This window comes from Cnephaeus nilssonii, assembly GCF_951640355.1.
Source record: "Cnephaeus nilssonii genome assembly, chromosome: 9".
In the NCBI taxonomy this organism is placed as follows: Eukaryota; Metazoa; Chordata; class Mammalia; order Chiroptera; family Vespertilionidae; genus Cnephaeus; species Cnephaeus nilssonii.
In genome coordinates this window covers 70,140,242-70,154,812 of record NC_137080.1, presented here as the reverse complement: position 1 = coordinate 70,154,812, position 14,571 = coordinate 70,140,242, and the positions used below count along the sequence as shown (strand labels likewise).

Genomic DNA, 14,571 nt, shown 5'->3' with positions numbered 1-14,571 from the left:
AAAAGCACTCCCTGAATAAAATTCCTCCTTTATAATCTCTGTCTAGGATTCTTCTCAGGGAACTCACCCTGTAACAATAGGCAGTGAGGTAAGAAAATAGTCTGAGGGAAAGTAGGGGAGGGTGAGGGAAAGGGGGAGAGATCAACCAAAGGACTTTTATGCATGCATATAAGCCTAACCAGTGGTTACGGACAACAGGGATGTGGGGGTATGCATGGGGAGGGGTTTGGGATGGGAATGGGGGGGATGAGGACAAATATGTGATACCTTAATCAACAAAGAAATTAAAAAAAGAAAAGAAAATAGTCTGACTAGTGAGCGCTCCTAGCAAGGTGAAGAGTCATCCGATGTTGAAGCAGAGTTTCATGGCTGCCCCTCAGTCCAAAATCCAGAGCAATGGCGAAATAAAACCCAAGAGGTTTCATGTTAGAGATCAATCGGGGGAATACATTTTAGAGCTAATAGGGGCTCTCAAACTGATTCTAATGCTGCCACTTTGAAGATAGAGAAACTGAAGGTCAAAAGAGTCACGATTTCCCTAAAACCCCACAACTAATTAAGGGCTGGGATGAATTCCATGTCTTCTCACTCTTAGTCTACTGCCATTCTCAGTAAACAAATGATTCTCAAATAGATGTGTTCCCAGGAATCTGCCTCAACTCTTTAGATTTGACTGCAGCTACAGGAGAAACATGAAAATTCCTGGAGGATGAGAATGATTTCATTTACTCTTTATATCACAATTCATATGTTGCAGAATGTAAGGAGCATGGGACTTTTAAGATTAAAGAGACAAGAGATTCTCAAAATCTGTTGGTTAGAGTTGAATCTCTTCTGCTAGTAGGGATAAATCAGTGTAAATGTTTGAAAAAGAATTGCAGAAAGATGTACTATTATTCTCGCATATTGAATTTCATTCCATCTTAATGAAAATGTATTCTAGGTTTATGTTAATATAACAGCATCTGTTAAGAGGATTTTTTTTCTGTTTTCTCAAAATTCTTATTAAAGTCTCCAAAGCACAGACAATACAAATGGTGATAACTGCCTCCATTTCTAAAGAGAATTTTCAAACATATCCAAGTAGTATATGCTAAGAGGAGGCCAGCTGGTTCAACTACTATTACCCCAAAATCTATATGAGAGAAAGCTAGACATTTATTACACATAGATCCAGCAGAAGGATTAAAACAGAAGTGAGCATTGTGACATATCTTGTCTCCACCCCTAATCAAGTGATGAAGTTTCAAAAAGTATCACTCAGAAATTGTGGACAGCTGGATGCGCACTAGCAGAGCCGAAGCAACTTGTAGGGCCCCCTCTGTTGCTATCTGTGCAGGGAGCTCTTGGGAGAACTTGGCATGTATTCCTAGAGTTGGGAGGCAGGGGATGGAGATGGGGGCCTGCCTTTTGCTGGGAGAATCCAGAAATTAGAAGGATTCATCTACAGGATTATCTGCACTTCTATCAGTTGGCAGGACAGCAATGACTGCAATTTCCTCGGATACAATCCTATATACCAGGTGTACCAGTTAATAATGGCGGATTTTGTAATCAAAGAAAACACGATAATTTCAAGAGAAACATCAAAGTGCTTTATTCAAAGTAATGTCCATCACTAGCTACACATTTCCCCCATCTTTCAGGTAATTTGTGGATACCGTCCCAATAGAACTTTTCTTGTTTTGAGGCAAACCATTCAGAGACCAAATTTTCCACTTTTTCGTATGTTTTGAAGTGCTGCTCAGAAAGTGAGTGTGCCATCAATCAGAACAAATGGTAATCTGAAGGAGCAAGGTCTGGTGAATACAGTGGGTGGGTTAATACTTCCCAAGCAAGATCTTTTAATGTGTCTTTGACTGGTTTTGAAGTGTGTGATGGTGCGTCATCATGAAGCAAAATGACTTTGCTGTGTCTTCTGGCACATTCTGGTCGTTTCACGATCAAAGTGTGGTTCAAATTGATTATTTGTTGTCGGTAGCGATCAGTATTAACGGTTTCACCTAGTTTTAGAAGCTCATACCTTCCTGATCCCACCAAACCTTCCTGATCCCACCAAACGCAGAGCATTGTCTTCTTTCTGAAGCGATTTGGCCTTGCAGTCGATGTTGATGGTTGACCTGGATCAACCCATGATTTAGAGCATTTGGGATTCTCAAAATAAATCCACTTTTCATGGCCAGTAACAATTCAATGCAAAAAAGACTTTCCTTCGTGCCATTGAAGCAACATTTTACTGATGACTTTCCCGTTTTTCATTTGTCTTTCGTTCAGTTGATGTGGCACCCATTTTCCTTCCTTTAAAATCTTTCCCATTGCTTGTAAATGATCATAAATTGTTTGCTGAGCAACGTTTAATCTTTCTGCAAGTTGTTTTTGAGTTTGACATGCATCTTTATCCAATAATGCTTGTAATTGTTGGTCTTCAAACTTTTTCGGTTGACCTGGATATTCTTTGCCTTTCATATCGAAATCATCACTTTTAAAGCATTTAAACCAGCATTCACAAGTATCTTGAGATGGAACATGTTCACCATAAGCTTCCCGAAGTATACGATAACTTTTTCTTCAAAATAAAGTAATGAATTAAAACTTCCTGCAAATGCTTTTTGGCACGAAATTCGACATTTTTAAGTGTAAAAATATCTATGATGTTAACACCTTCAGCAAATTTGACATATGAAGTTTTGAAGCTTGCTGTCAATACAACAAAATAGCATACATATCAAATTGCATATATATCAACATATGTGTAACTCCATCTATTGAAAAAACTCCGCATTATTAACTGGTACACCTAGTAATAAAACAGTAATATGCAAATAGATAGAATGGCGGAGCAACTGGAACAACCGAACAACCGATTACTATGACGTATGCTGACCACCAGGGGGTGTGTGCAGAACTTGGTGGGTGTTGGCCACGGTGGGATGGTGGAACAGGTGAGCGGGGGTGCCAGACCAAGGAGGGGCACCAGTCGCTGTCACTGGGGTGAGCCTCTGATGGTTACTGAAATGCTTTGCTCCTGCCCGCTGCAGTCCTGCCCGGTGCTTGCACCTGCTGCTGGTTTCGGCCCCGCTACTCACTGCTGGTGCCTGGCACTGGTCCTGATCACTCAGTGCCATCAGTGAGTGTGAGCAGTGGCTGTCAGCCCTGATTGCCCCTGAGGGCTTTTCCACCTCCCCCTGCTCCTGAGGGGTGATCGGGGCAGCAGCTGCTGCTCACACCTGCTGAAGGTGCCAGCTCCACTCACACCCACTACTGGCGCCGGCCCCAATCGCTCCATGCCACCAGCAGGTGTGAACAAGGCCAGTGCAGTCAACGCATGGGAGTGGCAGTAGTGGGAGTGGGGCTGCTGGCCGACAGGGGACCAGGGTGGGGAGGGGTTGCAGTGGGAGGGGCTGGGCGGGGGTTCAGAGGATGAGCCGAGACCCACCCCTGTGCCTACCGCAACCTCGTGGTCCACAGTTCCTTTCAAGGTCCACGAATCCGTGCATTGGGGCCCTAGTTGATAATAAGGAAGGTGTCAGGTAACCAGGCTCAAGTCATCTAGAGAGAATCTGTTTCAAGATGTCAACTGCATCAGGTGCACCAGCCAAAAAGGGTAAAAATGTATTTCCCCGATGGTTGCTAAAGGAAATTTGCAAGAGATCAGGTGAGGGTACACAACCCACAGCAGAGAAATGTGTTTTAAAGAGTCAGCAATAAACCATTGCTGTTCCTGCAATGACAGAATGCATTTGCTGCCTACACAGAATTACAATCACCACATGTGAAGGAATAAGACTTCTGACACCTTTCCTGATTCCTTCTATTCCTGATTTGACCCTGGAGGTTCAAAATTGATGGAGAACGTCTAAGAAGGGAAGAAATGGGAGGGTATAGACAGCTTCATATTAGGTGTGGGATGAAATTGGATTAGTTTGTTAAATTGAGTTAGACTACTTAATACCTGCAAGAGACCCAAAAGCTATGAAATATATCCAGATTGTCTCAAAATTAGGGGAAGAGAAATCTGGTAGGAAATACCCTATGTTAGTGCTGGGAGAAATGAAATTATTCTCGAGTGTAAGTCAAGTAAGTTAATAAGCTAAATTCATGACTAAGTCATTATAGATGGCATTGTCTCAATGTCTATATCCTATCATTAAGGGAGATTTAAAAGTACTCTAGACATGTACAAATGGTTAAAAGAACAACTTTTTGGCATCAATCAGTTTGAGTTGAGTTCTGGCTTTGCCAATCTCTGTATGACTTAGGCAAGTTACTTTCTCAGTGCTACATTCTTCATTAGTAGGATGGGGATATTAATATAGCTTATACATTTTGTGGTATATTCCCAGCCAACCATAATTATTCCTTCTTGGGTAGCTGCTTTCTGATCTCTGTTAGGATACTTTTGGCCAGAGTGACTGGGTTTGGGGTGGTCATCTTAGCCACACATATCTTTCCTAGGCTCAATCCAAGACAAATTCAGTCTCTCTATGCGGAAGGACACTACCGTGTTGATTCAAAAGCCATTGTCAGCAAGAAGATGGTGAGAAGAGTGAAACTTGACTCCAACGAAGTATCCTAGTTGAGCACCTTTAAGTTTTTATTCTGTGGTTCTGTGAGATGCTGCCTTTATATTTTTATAATAATTTAAAAAAATATTTGCTTACATTAACTTGGATCAGATAGGAAGAATAGTTTTAAGAACTTGGATTCTAATAGCAATTCCAAAATTTACATGGGCAAGTTACTTAAATCTCTGCATACATTGTCTCTCCTGAATTATGAGGAGAGAATAGCATTTACTTCGAAATCACACTCATTCATGAAAAATGAGTCATTACAGGCTAAGATTAAGAACAATGCCTAACACATATTAAGCATCCAATAAAATGTTAGCTATTATTTATTGATTTGCTTGGAAACGAAAATAACTACTAATAGAGTATTATCTGACTCACAGGGTTGGTGTGGTGATTGAAGGAGAAAAATGCAAGAAAAGCGCTTAATGGGGTAGGAAGTATGAAATGGTAATTATTAGCTGTTATGTGTTGATTTCTTATTTCCTATTTACTGCACCTGACTTTAATCTACAGAAACATCGAGTTTATACAAAGCCTCAATTCCTCATTTTTAATCTACAAGCAGCAAAGAAAAATGCAGGCAAAGGGTGATATACATATATGTGAGCATTGGTTTCAATTTCCATATCTCTCCATATCTATGTATACTTATATGGAGAGATACTTATATCTAGTATACTTTATTCTCTATACTAGAGCAGAGAATAAAAACATACCCACAGAAACAGCTCAACAAAATGGATTAAAGCAATTGAAATAGGTGTAGTATTTCAAGAACAGACAGTTTAAAGAATAAGTTCTTTTGCTCAGGCGGTACTCTATTTCATTAATGAAATTATGAGTAAGAACATATTGTGGCCTTTTAAATAGAAGTTCTATTAATTTTGTCATGCCAAAGGCATATGTTGAAGAAAATACTTGCCTAAAAATCAATTTCCCATCATTTATTCTTAATTAGCTCTGGCCATCACAGTACTTTTGTACTGTCATTGTACAAGGTGGGGCAAAAGTAGGTTTGCAGTTGTGAGTACGTGAAACACAGAGTTTAGTCTTGAATTATATATTACTAGCATTCCTGTTGCAGGAAAAATCCTGCAATAGGGTTTCCTGCTGCACTCTACCCCACCCCACCTGCTCTCCTCCCTTGTCCACCGCCCCGCCTTTTCCGCCAGCCCCCCTGCTTTTCTCCCTTCTCCTCCAACCCGCCCCGCTCTCCTTCCTTCTCCCCTGGCCCCGCCTCCGCTCCTCCCTTCTCCCCCGGCCCTGCCTGCGCTCCTCCCTTCTCCCCCAGCCCCGCCTCCGCTCCTCCCTTCTCCTCCCCCCCGGCTTGCTTGCTTCTCTGCAGCTTTGCTCCCTTCTGCAGCTCTTGGCTTCTTTCTATGCTGTCTTGATATGCAAATTAGCCGCCATCTTTGTTGGGGTGATTTGCATACTCGTCCTGATTGTTTGGTGGGCGTGGCTTGGGTGTAGCGATGGTGCGGTCAATTTGCATATTTGTCTATTATTATGTAGGATTACATTGTTTATTTGTATTATAACTGTAAACCTACTTTTGCCCCACCCTGTATAATAACATTTTAGGGCTGGTTAACATTAGTTTTTGTTTTACTGTTGATCTATTCTCATATCATCCACATTTATATTTTTCAATTCTTTGCAATGATTTATTCTAGTTAATTCTAGAAGGCAGAATTTTCTTTCAAACCCTTACTATTTCATTGTAAACAGTACAACACAAATGCATTCATGTATTTAAACCATAGTTTAAAATGTTAAAATGACAAATAAGAAGATAGAATGCAACTAATCCTATTTAATTTAATTATATAATATATTCTCATATGGAAAAGGTTAATGTTTTCTTTTAAAATAAATAAATAATAAATAAGAAAGGGTATGGACTGCAGGAACTAAGAAAAAAAACAGCCATTGCATTTAGTATCTGACCATAAAACTTTACTAAGTTTCTTGTGAACAGGAACAATGGGCCCATTACAAATTTGAATAGATGGATAAAATTAATGGAATGGTTTTTCTTTTTGTTAATTTATTCTAGTCCCATTTTTAGTCGAAGGAAATTACCAGAACTCACAATTTTACCTTAAAAAGGAACTGGTAAAAAGTCATTCTTACATATCTATTTTCACAACAACATAATATTCTCTTCATCTAGAAGACAAAAACATGTCATCCTTTTTTTTTTTTATGGATGGGGAGTAGACATATTCCCTCCTCTTCCCGTATGAACATTTCTGGATTATTACTAATGTCAATAGAGAGACTAATGAACATCTAGATTTTACACAGTTACAAGCACCAGGATGGGAAGGGAACTTTTCTACTAATGAACATGTTGCTCCCTGCTGGAGAATGCAGCAACTGGTAGTGGAGAAGAGCACAGAAGATTGGAACCTTTACCCACTCTTGCCTTCAAAAACAAAATCCTCTGTTTCTGACCATAAGTATTATTGTCTCTCTTTAGCTCTTGTCCTTGACTTCAATCCCCACTCATTTGCAACTTAACATCTTAATATTTCAGCAGTTGCCATAGACTAGTAAATATGCTGCATTGCTCTCTGGTGAGAAAGACAGAGTTTCAGACATGGGTATTATGTTTGAAAAGACAGACACCCATTTCTTGGTCCTGTTCTGATGATGTAGATGATCAGTTTTCTGGAGAGCAGATAAATCGGTGTTATATGTTGATTAATGTTCTGTGTTCTGTTTCTATGCCTTCTTGGCTCTGGAATGTCTGACATTTAGCCACCTGATCTAAAAAGTTAATAAATAAATTCAGACTCCTCTAACACGACTTTAAAATATATTCTGGTTATGGTAAAACCAAAGGCATCATTAAGACAGTCTTTTAAATATATATATTTATAACAAGACAAAACACCCAGTAAAATCTTTCACTTTTATTTCCAGGTTTGCAATTTACTCAGTGCAGTTGACCTTTAAGCATATATAAAATATATACAGACAGGATTTCAAATAAAACAAAAGGTTTCTTGGTTTTAATGTATGGCATTTAAATACTCCTTTACTGCACTATTTATAAAACTGTTTTATAGAACACTAAAAAGTATGGGGCTGTTTAAAAATGTTAATCCTATAATTAATAGTCAGAGGCATACGCTTCCCCCAAGCACAAGGCACTGATATTCTAAATCTGTCACTCTGAACTTTACAGTAGGAGACAGCCATCTGCCTGCATGCAACCATCTGAAACAAAGCAAGACTATATGCTCTTATGTTTCCCCTGGTGAGATGCAGGATCATTATGATAAAGTAGGCAACAAGGTTGAGCTCATATGAATTAAGGTAACATGTGTTGAGAAAAAAAAGAGCATGTTAAATCAAACTGATTCTATAAGTCAATGTTATTAGGTGATTGGATATGGATGATTTAATAAAGTAGAGCACATGATGTAATGCTCTACCTAGCTGTGTTATTCTGAGGGTTAAGTGAAATAAGATTCAGGAAGTACTCAGTGCAGCATCTGGTACACCAAAACTATTCACAGTATAGTTCATATAATTTACTAGGTAGATGTTAAATGTACTCAACAAGGACTTAGCAAGAAATAATTTTCATAGCAATCTATCAGTAAAGTCTAAGCAATTTAATACTGAGAACATTTCTAAGATATATATATATATATATATATACACACACACACACACACACACACACACACACAATATATATATATATATTAGAGGCCTGGTGCATGAATTTGTGCATGGGTGGGGTCCGGACAGCCTGGCCAGGGGGGAGGGGACATGGGTAGTTGGCCAGCCTGCCTACTGGTCGAACTCCTGGTTGAGGGAACAATTTGCATATTAGCCTTTTATTATATAGGATATACACTGAGTGGCCAGTTTTTATGCGTTCAGAGTTCATAATAATCTGGCCACTCAGTGTATCCTATCTAACAAAGAGGGAATATGCTAATTGACCATCACTCCATCACAAAGATGACTGCACCCACAGCTGAGGCCAAGTTCCCATAAAGAGCCTTAATGAGCAATCAGCAGGGACCTGAGGCTACGCCCTCCCCTGCCCCCATGGGGCTTGACAGGGGACCTCAGGCTGCGCCCCCCACCCAGCAGGGCTTGACGGGTGACCTCAAGGTGTGCTTCCCATCCTGATGCTGGGCTAGGGGACCTCAGGCTGCTCCCCCCGCCCCAGTGCCAGGCTGGGGGACCTTAGGCCATGCCCCCCACCTGGCAGGGCTTGACGGGTGACCTCAAGGTGCTCTTCCCGTCCTGGTGCTGGGCTAGGGGACCTCAGGCTGCTTCCCCTCCCCCAGCACCAGGCCGGGGGACCTCAGGCTGCATCCCCCACCAGATGGGGCTTGACAGGGGTCTTCAGGCCACACCCCCCACCCTGGCACCAGGTGGGGGGACCTCAGACTGCACCCCCTGCCCGGCAGGGTTTGACAGGGGACCTCAGGCTGTACCCTCTGCCCCAGCACCGGGCCAGGGGACCTGTGGTTGCACCCCCCTGCCTGGCTAGGCTTGACAGGGTACCTCAGGCCATGCCCCCCACCCAGCGGGGCTTGACAGGGGACCTCAAGGTGCACCCCCAGTGCTGGGTCGGGGGAACTCAGGTTGCACCCCCCGCCCAGCGGGGCTTGACGGGGGACCTGAGGCTGTGCCCCCATCCTGGTGCTGAGCCGGGGGACCTGAGGCTGCGCTCCTCCTGCCTGGCAGGGCTTGATGGGGGACCTCAGGCCATGCCCCCCATCCTGGTGCTGGGCCAGGGGACCTGAGGCTACGCCCCCTGCCCAGCGGGGCTTGACAAGGGTGGGACTGGCGGGGTCTGGATCTAGCCCAATGGGGGGGGGCGTGGCTGGGTCTGGGTCTCAAGCGATTTTGAGGTGCATGTGGATGGGCAGGGACCTGACTCTGGGTCCTGTGGTGTGCCCCTGACTCTGACAGGAGGAAGGTTTTCATATACATTTTACTAACTTTCTTTCATCTCTGACACTTCTATTATAGAGAAAGGGCAAATAGCAATATTAAATTATTTCCTCTAATTAATCCCCTTTTAATGTGCACGAATTTTGTGCACTGGGCCACTAGTGTATATATAAAGAGAAGAGAGGCGAGGGGAGAGAGAGAGAAAATACTTTGATTTAAGGAACTGTTTATCCACAGTAAGATTTCTACCAGGTAGTAGAAACTGGCATACAATAGTGTTTATTTAAATCTACTCTTAGAAATTATGGCATCTGACCATATTATGGCATCTGGATAATGCTATAAAAAGTCTTATTATGGTAGCAGATTCCTGAGTCATGGGCCTTAGGCAGTAGTCATTATCTGTCAATCTGGATTCTAAGATGCATACCAGTGTGCCTTATATTTATAGCATCATACTGAAAACATAAGCCTGTTCTTGACTTCCTCTATAACTGAAAGAAGAAAGGTACTTAATTCCAGTTTAGGGGGTAAATGGTTAAAAGCAAATACTGATCAATTTTAAATTTAGAAAGAACATTCCAAATTCTAAAAATGTATATCACACCACATTCTAAATATTATATTGAATTATATTTCCCAAAAGGAGGAAAGAATAGCAACAAAGTTATAGGTAATGCTATCATGGCTGATAACCTAAAAAAGTCCTATTGCATGCATTTTTGTTTAGTGCATCATACATCTGAGATATCACTGACAAAGTTTCTTCAAGAAAAGTCATCCTCTTGGTAATAATTATTTACTCACATTTTCTGATTATTTTTCACTTAGAAATAAGTAATCTATAGTGGATTACCTAGTTTTAGCAACACATTAATGACATTCCAGTCATTAGTTTTCAAAATATTGTAAATTCAACAGGAAAAAGAGGTAGAAAGTGAATAATATTCTTGGAAAAAGATAAAACATTCCCAACAATGAATACAGAGCAGAGATTCTTTTCCTGAGTTCAGGTTCCTGTTATCTGTCATCTCAAACACCAAATGTTATTAAACTTCAGTCAAGTCTTAGAGTTAACTCCAAATAAACCTGAATTACTCCTATTCTGAAGAAAAGTATAGGTCACTATCTGAGTGTTAAAGCTACTGAGTAAGGAATTAGGAGGAAGAACTGGGGGATTCAGTAGGAGAGGTACTAGAGGGTCGTTTGTACTCTGATGCATGTGGTTGACCAGGACATATACTCATTAACTAAAAACTCATTTTACAATTTCAATTTCACCACTGTCAATACATTTGGGTTAAAAAATTAAAATATCAAAGTATATTTGAAGAAGGTTAGGAGGGTGTTTTTCTAAGACTCTACCTAGCATGAAATCCAAGAAAGAAAAAACCCTCTCAGAGTTTTACTTGCTTACTTGGCTGAATATTAAAACACTCACTACAGTCACACAAGATCATTTGGGAAGAAAAGTTGAATAACCTATACACATACCTTTGAATTAGGTTTGGAGGCCTCACATTTTGGCATTTAAAAAAGGGGTTATTTAACACAATCTTGAATAAGTAATGAATTTCTCTGCTCTCTGAATCATTATCCACTAGTAATCCTCACCCCTACTTTCCCAATTTAAAACCAGTGATTAATTTTACATAGGAAACAATGACACTTTTAAGCTATTTGTGGAGGGACATGCAGTCAGCTGCCTCATAATCTAAAGTCTTTGTAATCTGCCCAGGGCGTTTCTGACTGCAGGTGCCCAGCATGGCTTTAATTAACTGAGACTCTCAGGAGGCCCCTAGATGTTGACAATAGGAAAATTTTCACTTCATTCATAAATAATTTCATTAATGCTAAAATTAAGTTCTTAAGCATTAAAAAAATAATGTACTCTTCCAACACACCAAAATAATTTAAATATGGAGATCTGCTTATGTGATTTGATTAACAAGCAATAAAAGAAGCATTAATTAGAACCAAATTATTTCTATGGTGACAAAGGATGCAATATCACACTTTTAGAAGAAACTATGTAAATAACGTTACATTTCAACTTTAATTTTTTTTTTGGTGGCAAATGAAAATATATTTTTAATGGTGATTCTAATAAAAATATCTCAGGTTTGCTTCTACATTATTGAACTGAAAATGTTCTTTCAGAATTGATTTTTAAGTAAAATTATACAGAAGTTTCTTGTTTGAACTACTATCCATCACTGTGTGTACAATAGGTTTTAATTCTCTTCCTCTCTCCAGAGGAGTTTTCAAAAAGAAATATAGAAGGATAATGAAGATGGATTACCTTGTTCGCAGAAACGGCCAGTGAAATGTAGTGGGCAGTCACACTGGAATGAGAATGCACCACTTGAGAGGAAGATGGGATGGCAAGTGCCTCCATTGTGGCACACATCCTCCTGGCACACAGATGGCGCTGCAGGAGAGGGGCTGAGGGAAGTCCCCATGGAGTCCACCCCTTCTGTCCCACCAGAAGGAGCAGTAAAGGAGGATGCTGCAGACAGAGTAGAATCCTGAGATCTAGATTTATAAGCAGATCAGAAAACACAATATAAGTAAAAGTACCAGAAACTTAAGTAGAAATGACAGAAACTTTTGTTTAAAATAAGAGAAGGAACCCCCTCTCCCCCAAGTCATCTAAGGTTTAAGTGAAAGCAAATAGAATTACTATATTTGTTTTACAGTCATGGGGTTTATAAATGTTGAAAATGTCTGAGCCACAGAATGTGAACCTCGGTGAATTGTCGATTTATGTGGTTCTGAGAAGCTAAATTAATTTCTTTAAAGTAGTAAGAAACCTGGATATATCAGCTTCCATAAGCCTAAGAGTCATTTTTATGTAAAGGAATTAAAGTTTTGACTGAACATAGTTCTACTTTGGCTATTCTAAACATCATGAGCATCAGATCAAGAAGTTAGGCCATGTTACATTTTCATGATAAAACTGCTTGAACTTCAGTTATTTCTAGGTTGATAGCTAGAAATATGTATTTCTCAGAGTGACTTGCATTCATTTGTCGCGGGTATCCAGGAGGTATTTTAGAAATGCCTACAAATGATTCCTTAACAATTTTTCACAAATTATACTATCAGTCTAATTTTTCTTCCTTAATAAATAATAACCAAAAACAATTCCCTTTGAATTATGTTGAATTTCTTTATTTTTGCATTCATAGTGTCTTGACAATCAAATTCCTCTCTACTTCTCAGCCTATTTTATCATGATTTCTCATAAGGAACTTAGCTTCTCTCAAGCCTAATGAGATTCCTATTAGAAGACCCTGAGCTTTCCAAATTTGGAAATTTGTTCATGCCGCTTTCTATGCATCATTGTTCCTCTCCTGACCTAACGTGTCAAGACAAGATCTATATTGTTTCCTCATCATAGCCTTCCTGGTGGCTCCTGGCCCACGAAGATGAAATTGATGTTTCTGTCATCTCTAAAATTCCATAACATGTCATTGAGCCAATGCTCGGATATTCCCTCCTGCTCGTAGTAGACTTATTATTTTATCCACAGCCACTCCTGCTCGGTTTTACACTGGCCGTTGTTTCTCCACCTTCCCCACACACAGATTCCTTATTTTGGCAGAATTCCTTATTCCCAGTGAACACTTTATAAATACATGTTAAATGAATGCCTTCAGTGTACTCCTGAGTGCTACATACTGTTTGGGAAGCAGTGCTTTTTAAAAATTCAATCAATATAATCATTAATAAAATTACCTTGTTAATATGAAAAATCTTGCTGCAACATAAATAATCAAAATTTAACTGAGTACATTTTTATTTGGTACGATGTCTGTTGAGTATATTTTTTAAAAAAATTGTCTTTATTGTTGAAAGTATCACAGCTGTCCCTTTTTCCCCCATTGACCCCCTCCACTCCGCAACCCCATCTGCCCTGAGGCCTTCACCACACTATTGTCTGTGTCTATGAGTTTGATTTCAAATCCACTTTTTTTTTGACAAGACATGAAGTTGTGTTTAAGAATGAAGTTGTTCTGACCTAGGAATGAAGTTGTTTTTAAGAGTGAAGTTGTTTTGCTAGAAGAGTGAAGTGGTCTATGTCAGGATGTTATCCTCTCAGTTGTTGTCACTGATAAGCACTCAGTAGCTCAGCTGCCGAGGGGCATCAGTGGGGGCTTATTGAGTAAAACACGTGACAAGAGTACATTTAGACGATAAATACCTGTAATTTGTGAAGACTATTCTGGAGTGTTCGGCCTGGGTAGGGCTACCCTGGGCTGATCTAAAGAACTCTGTGAAGACCTTTAGGGCTTTAGCTTCCACTGAGGTCAAGGTGACTCTTACTGGCAGTGGGGAAAGCCAGGCAGTGGTTCTACAAAGAAACATCCTGCCTGTCAACAATAGCACTATCATTCCCTAGCAAAGTGCTCTAGCAACAGGGGCTTTTACTTTGGCACTGGCACGTGGACATCAGCTCTTGGTTGACCAGGCTGAGTTGTCTTCTGAGTACAATTTGCAGAAAGATACACCTCAACTATATATAGACTCAACTAGAGGCCCGGTGCACGAAAATTCGTGCACTCAGGGCAGGGTGTGGCAGGGGGGGTCCCTCAGCCTGGCCTGTGTCCTCTTGCAGTCTGGAACCCCTTCGGGGATGTCCACCTGCCGGCTTAGGTCCACTCTCTGGGGGATCAGGCCTAAGCTGGCAGTCACACATCCCTCTGGCAGCCCAGGAGCCCTCAGGGGATATCCGACTAATGGCTTAGGCCTCCTATCCCACGGGGAGTGGGCCTAAGCTGTTAGTTGACATCCTTAGAACTGCCGTGGAGGTAGGAGAGGCTCCTGCCACTGCCACTGCAATGGTCAGCAATGAGCTGGCTTCTGGCTGAGCAGCACTCAGCTGAAAAGCAAAGTCAGTGTGAGATCATAATTTTACCCCCCAAAACAAAACATTGTCAAAAAGATAAAACGTTGGCAAAAAAAATGAGTTCAAATATATTTTCTGATATTAGAAAGCTATTTTTGTGTTTACTATGTATATGTATATGAACTCATCAGAATAAAAAAACTGAAGTGAAATAGA

At 40.5% G+C, this 14,571-nt stretch overlaps 1 protein-coding gene across 1 annotated transcript in view; it reads right to left on the bottom strand.

The window, feature by feature from the left end:
- EYS (eyes shut homolog) overlaps positions 1-14,571 on the bottom strand; it is a gene marked incomplete at its 5' end in the record, with an annotated part of 1,363,978 nt that overhangs the window by 400,175 nt on the left and 949,232 nt on the right. Inside the window, 1 exon segment of the mRNA XM_079781621.1 lies at positions 11,806-12,038. Within this exon segment, the coding sequence (XP_079637747.1) occupies positions 11,806-12,038 (233 nt within the window).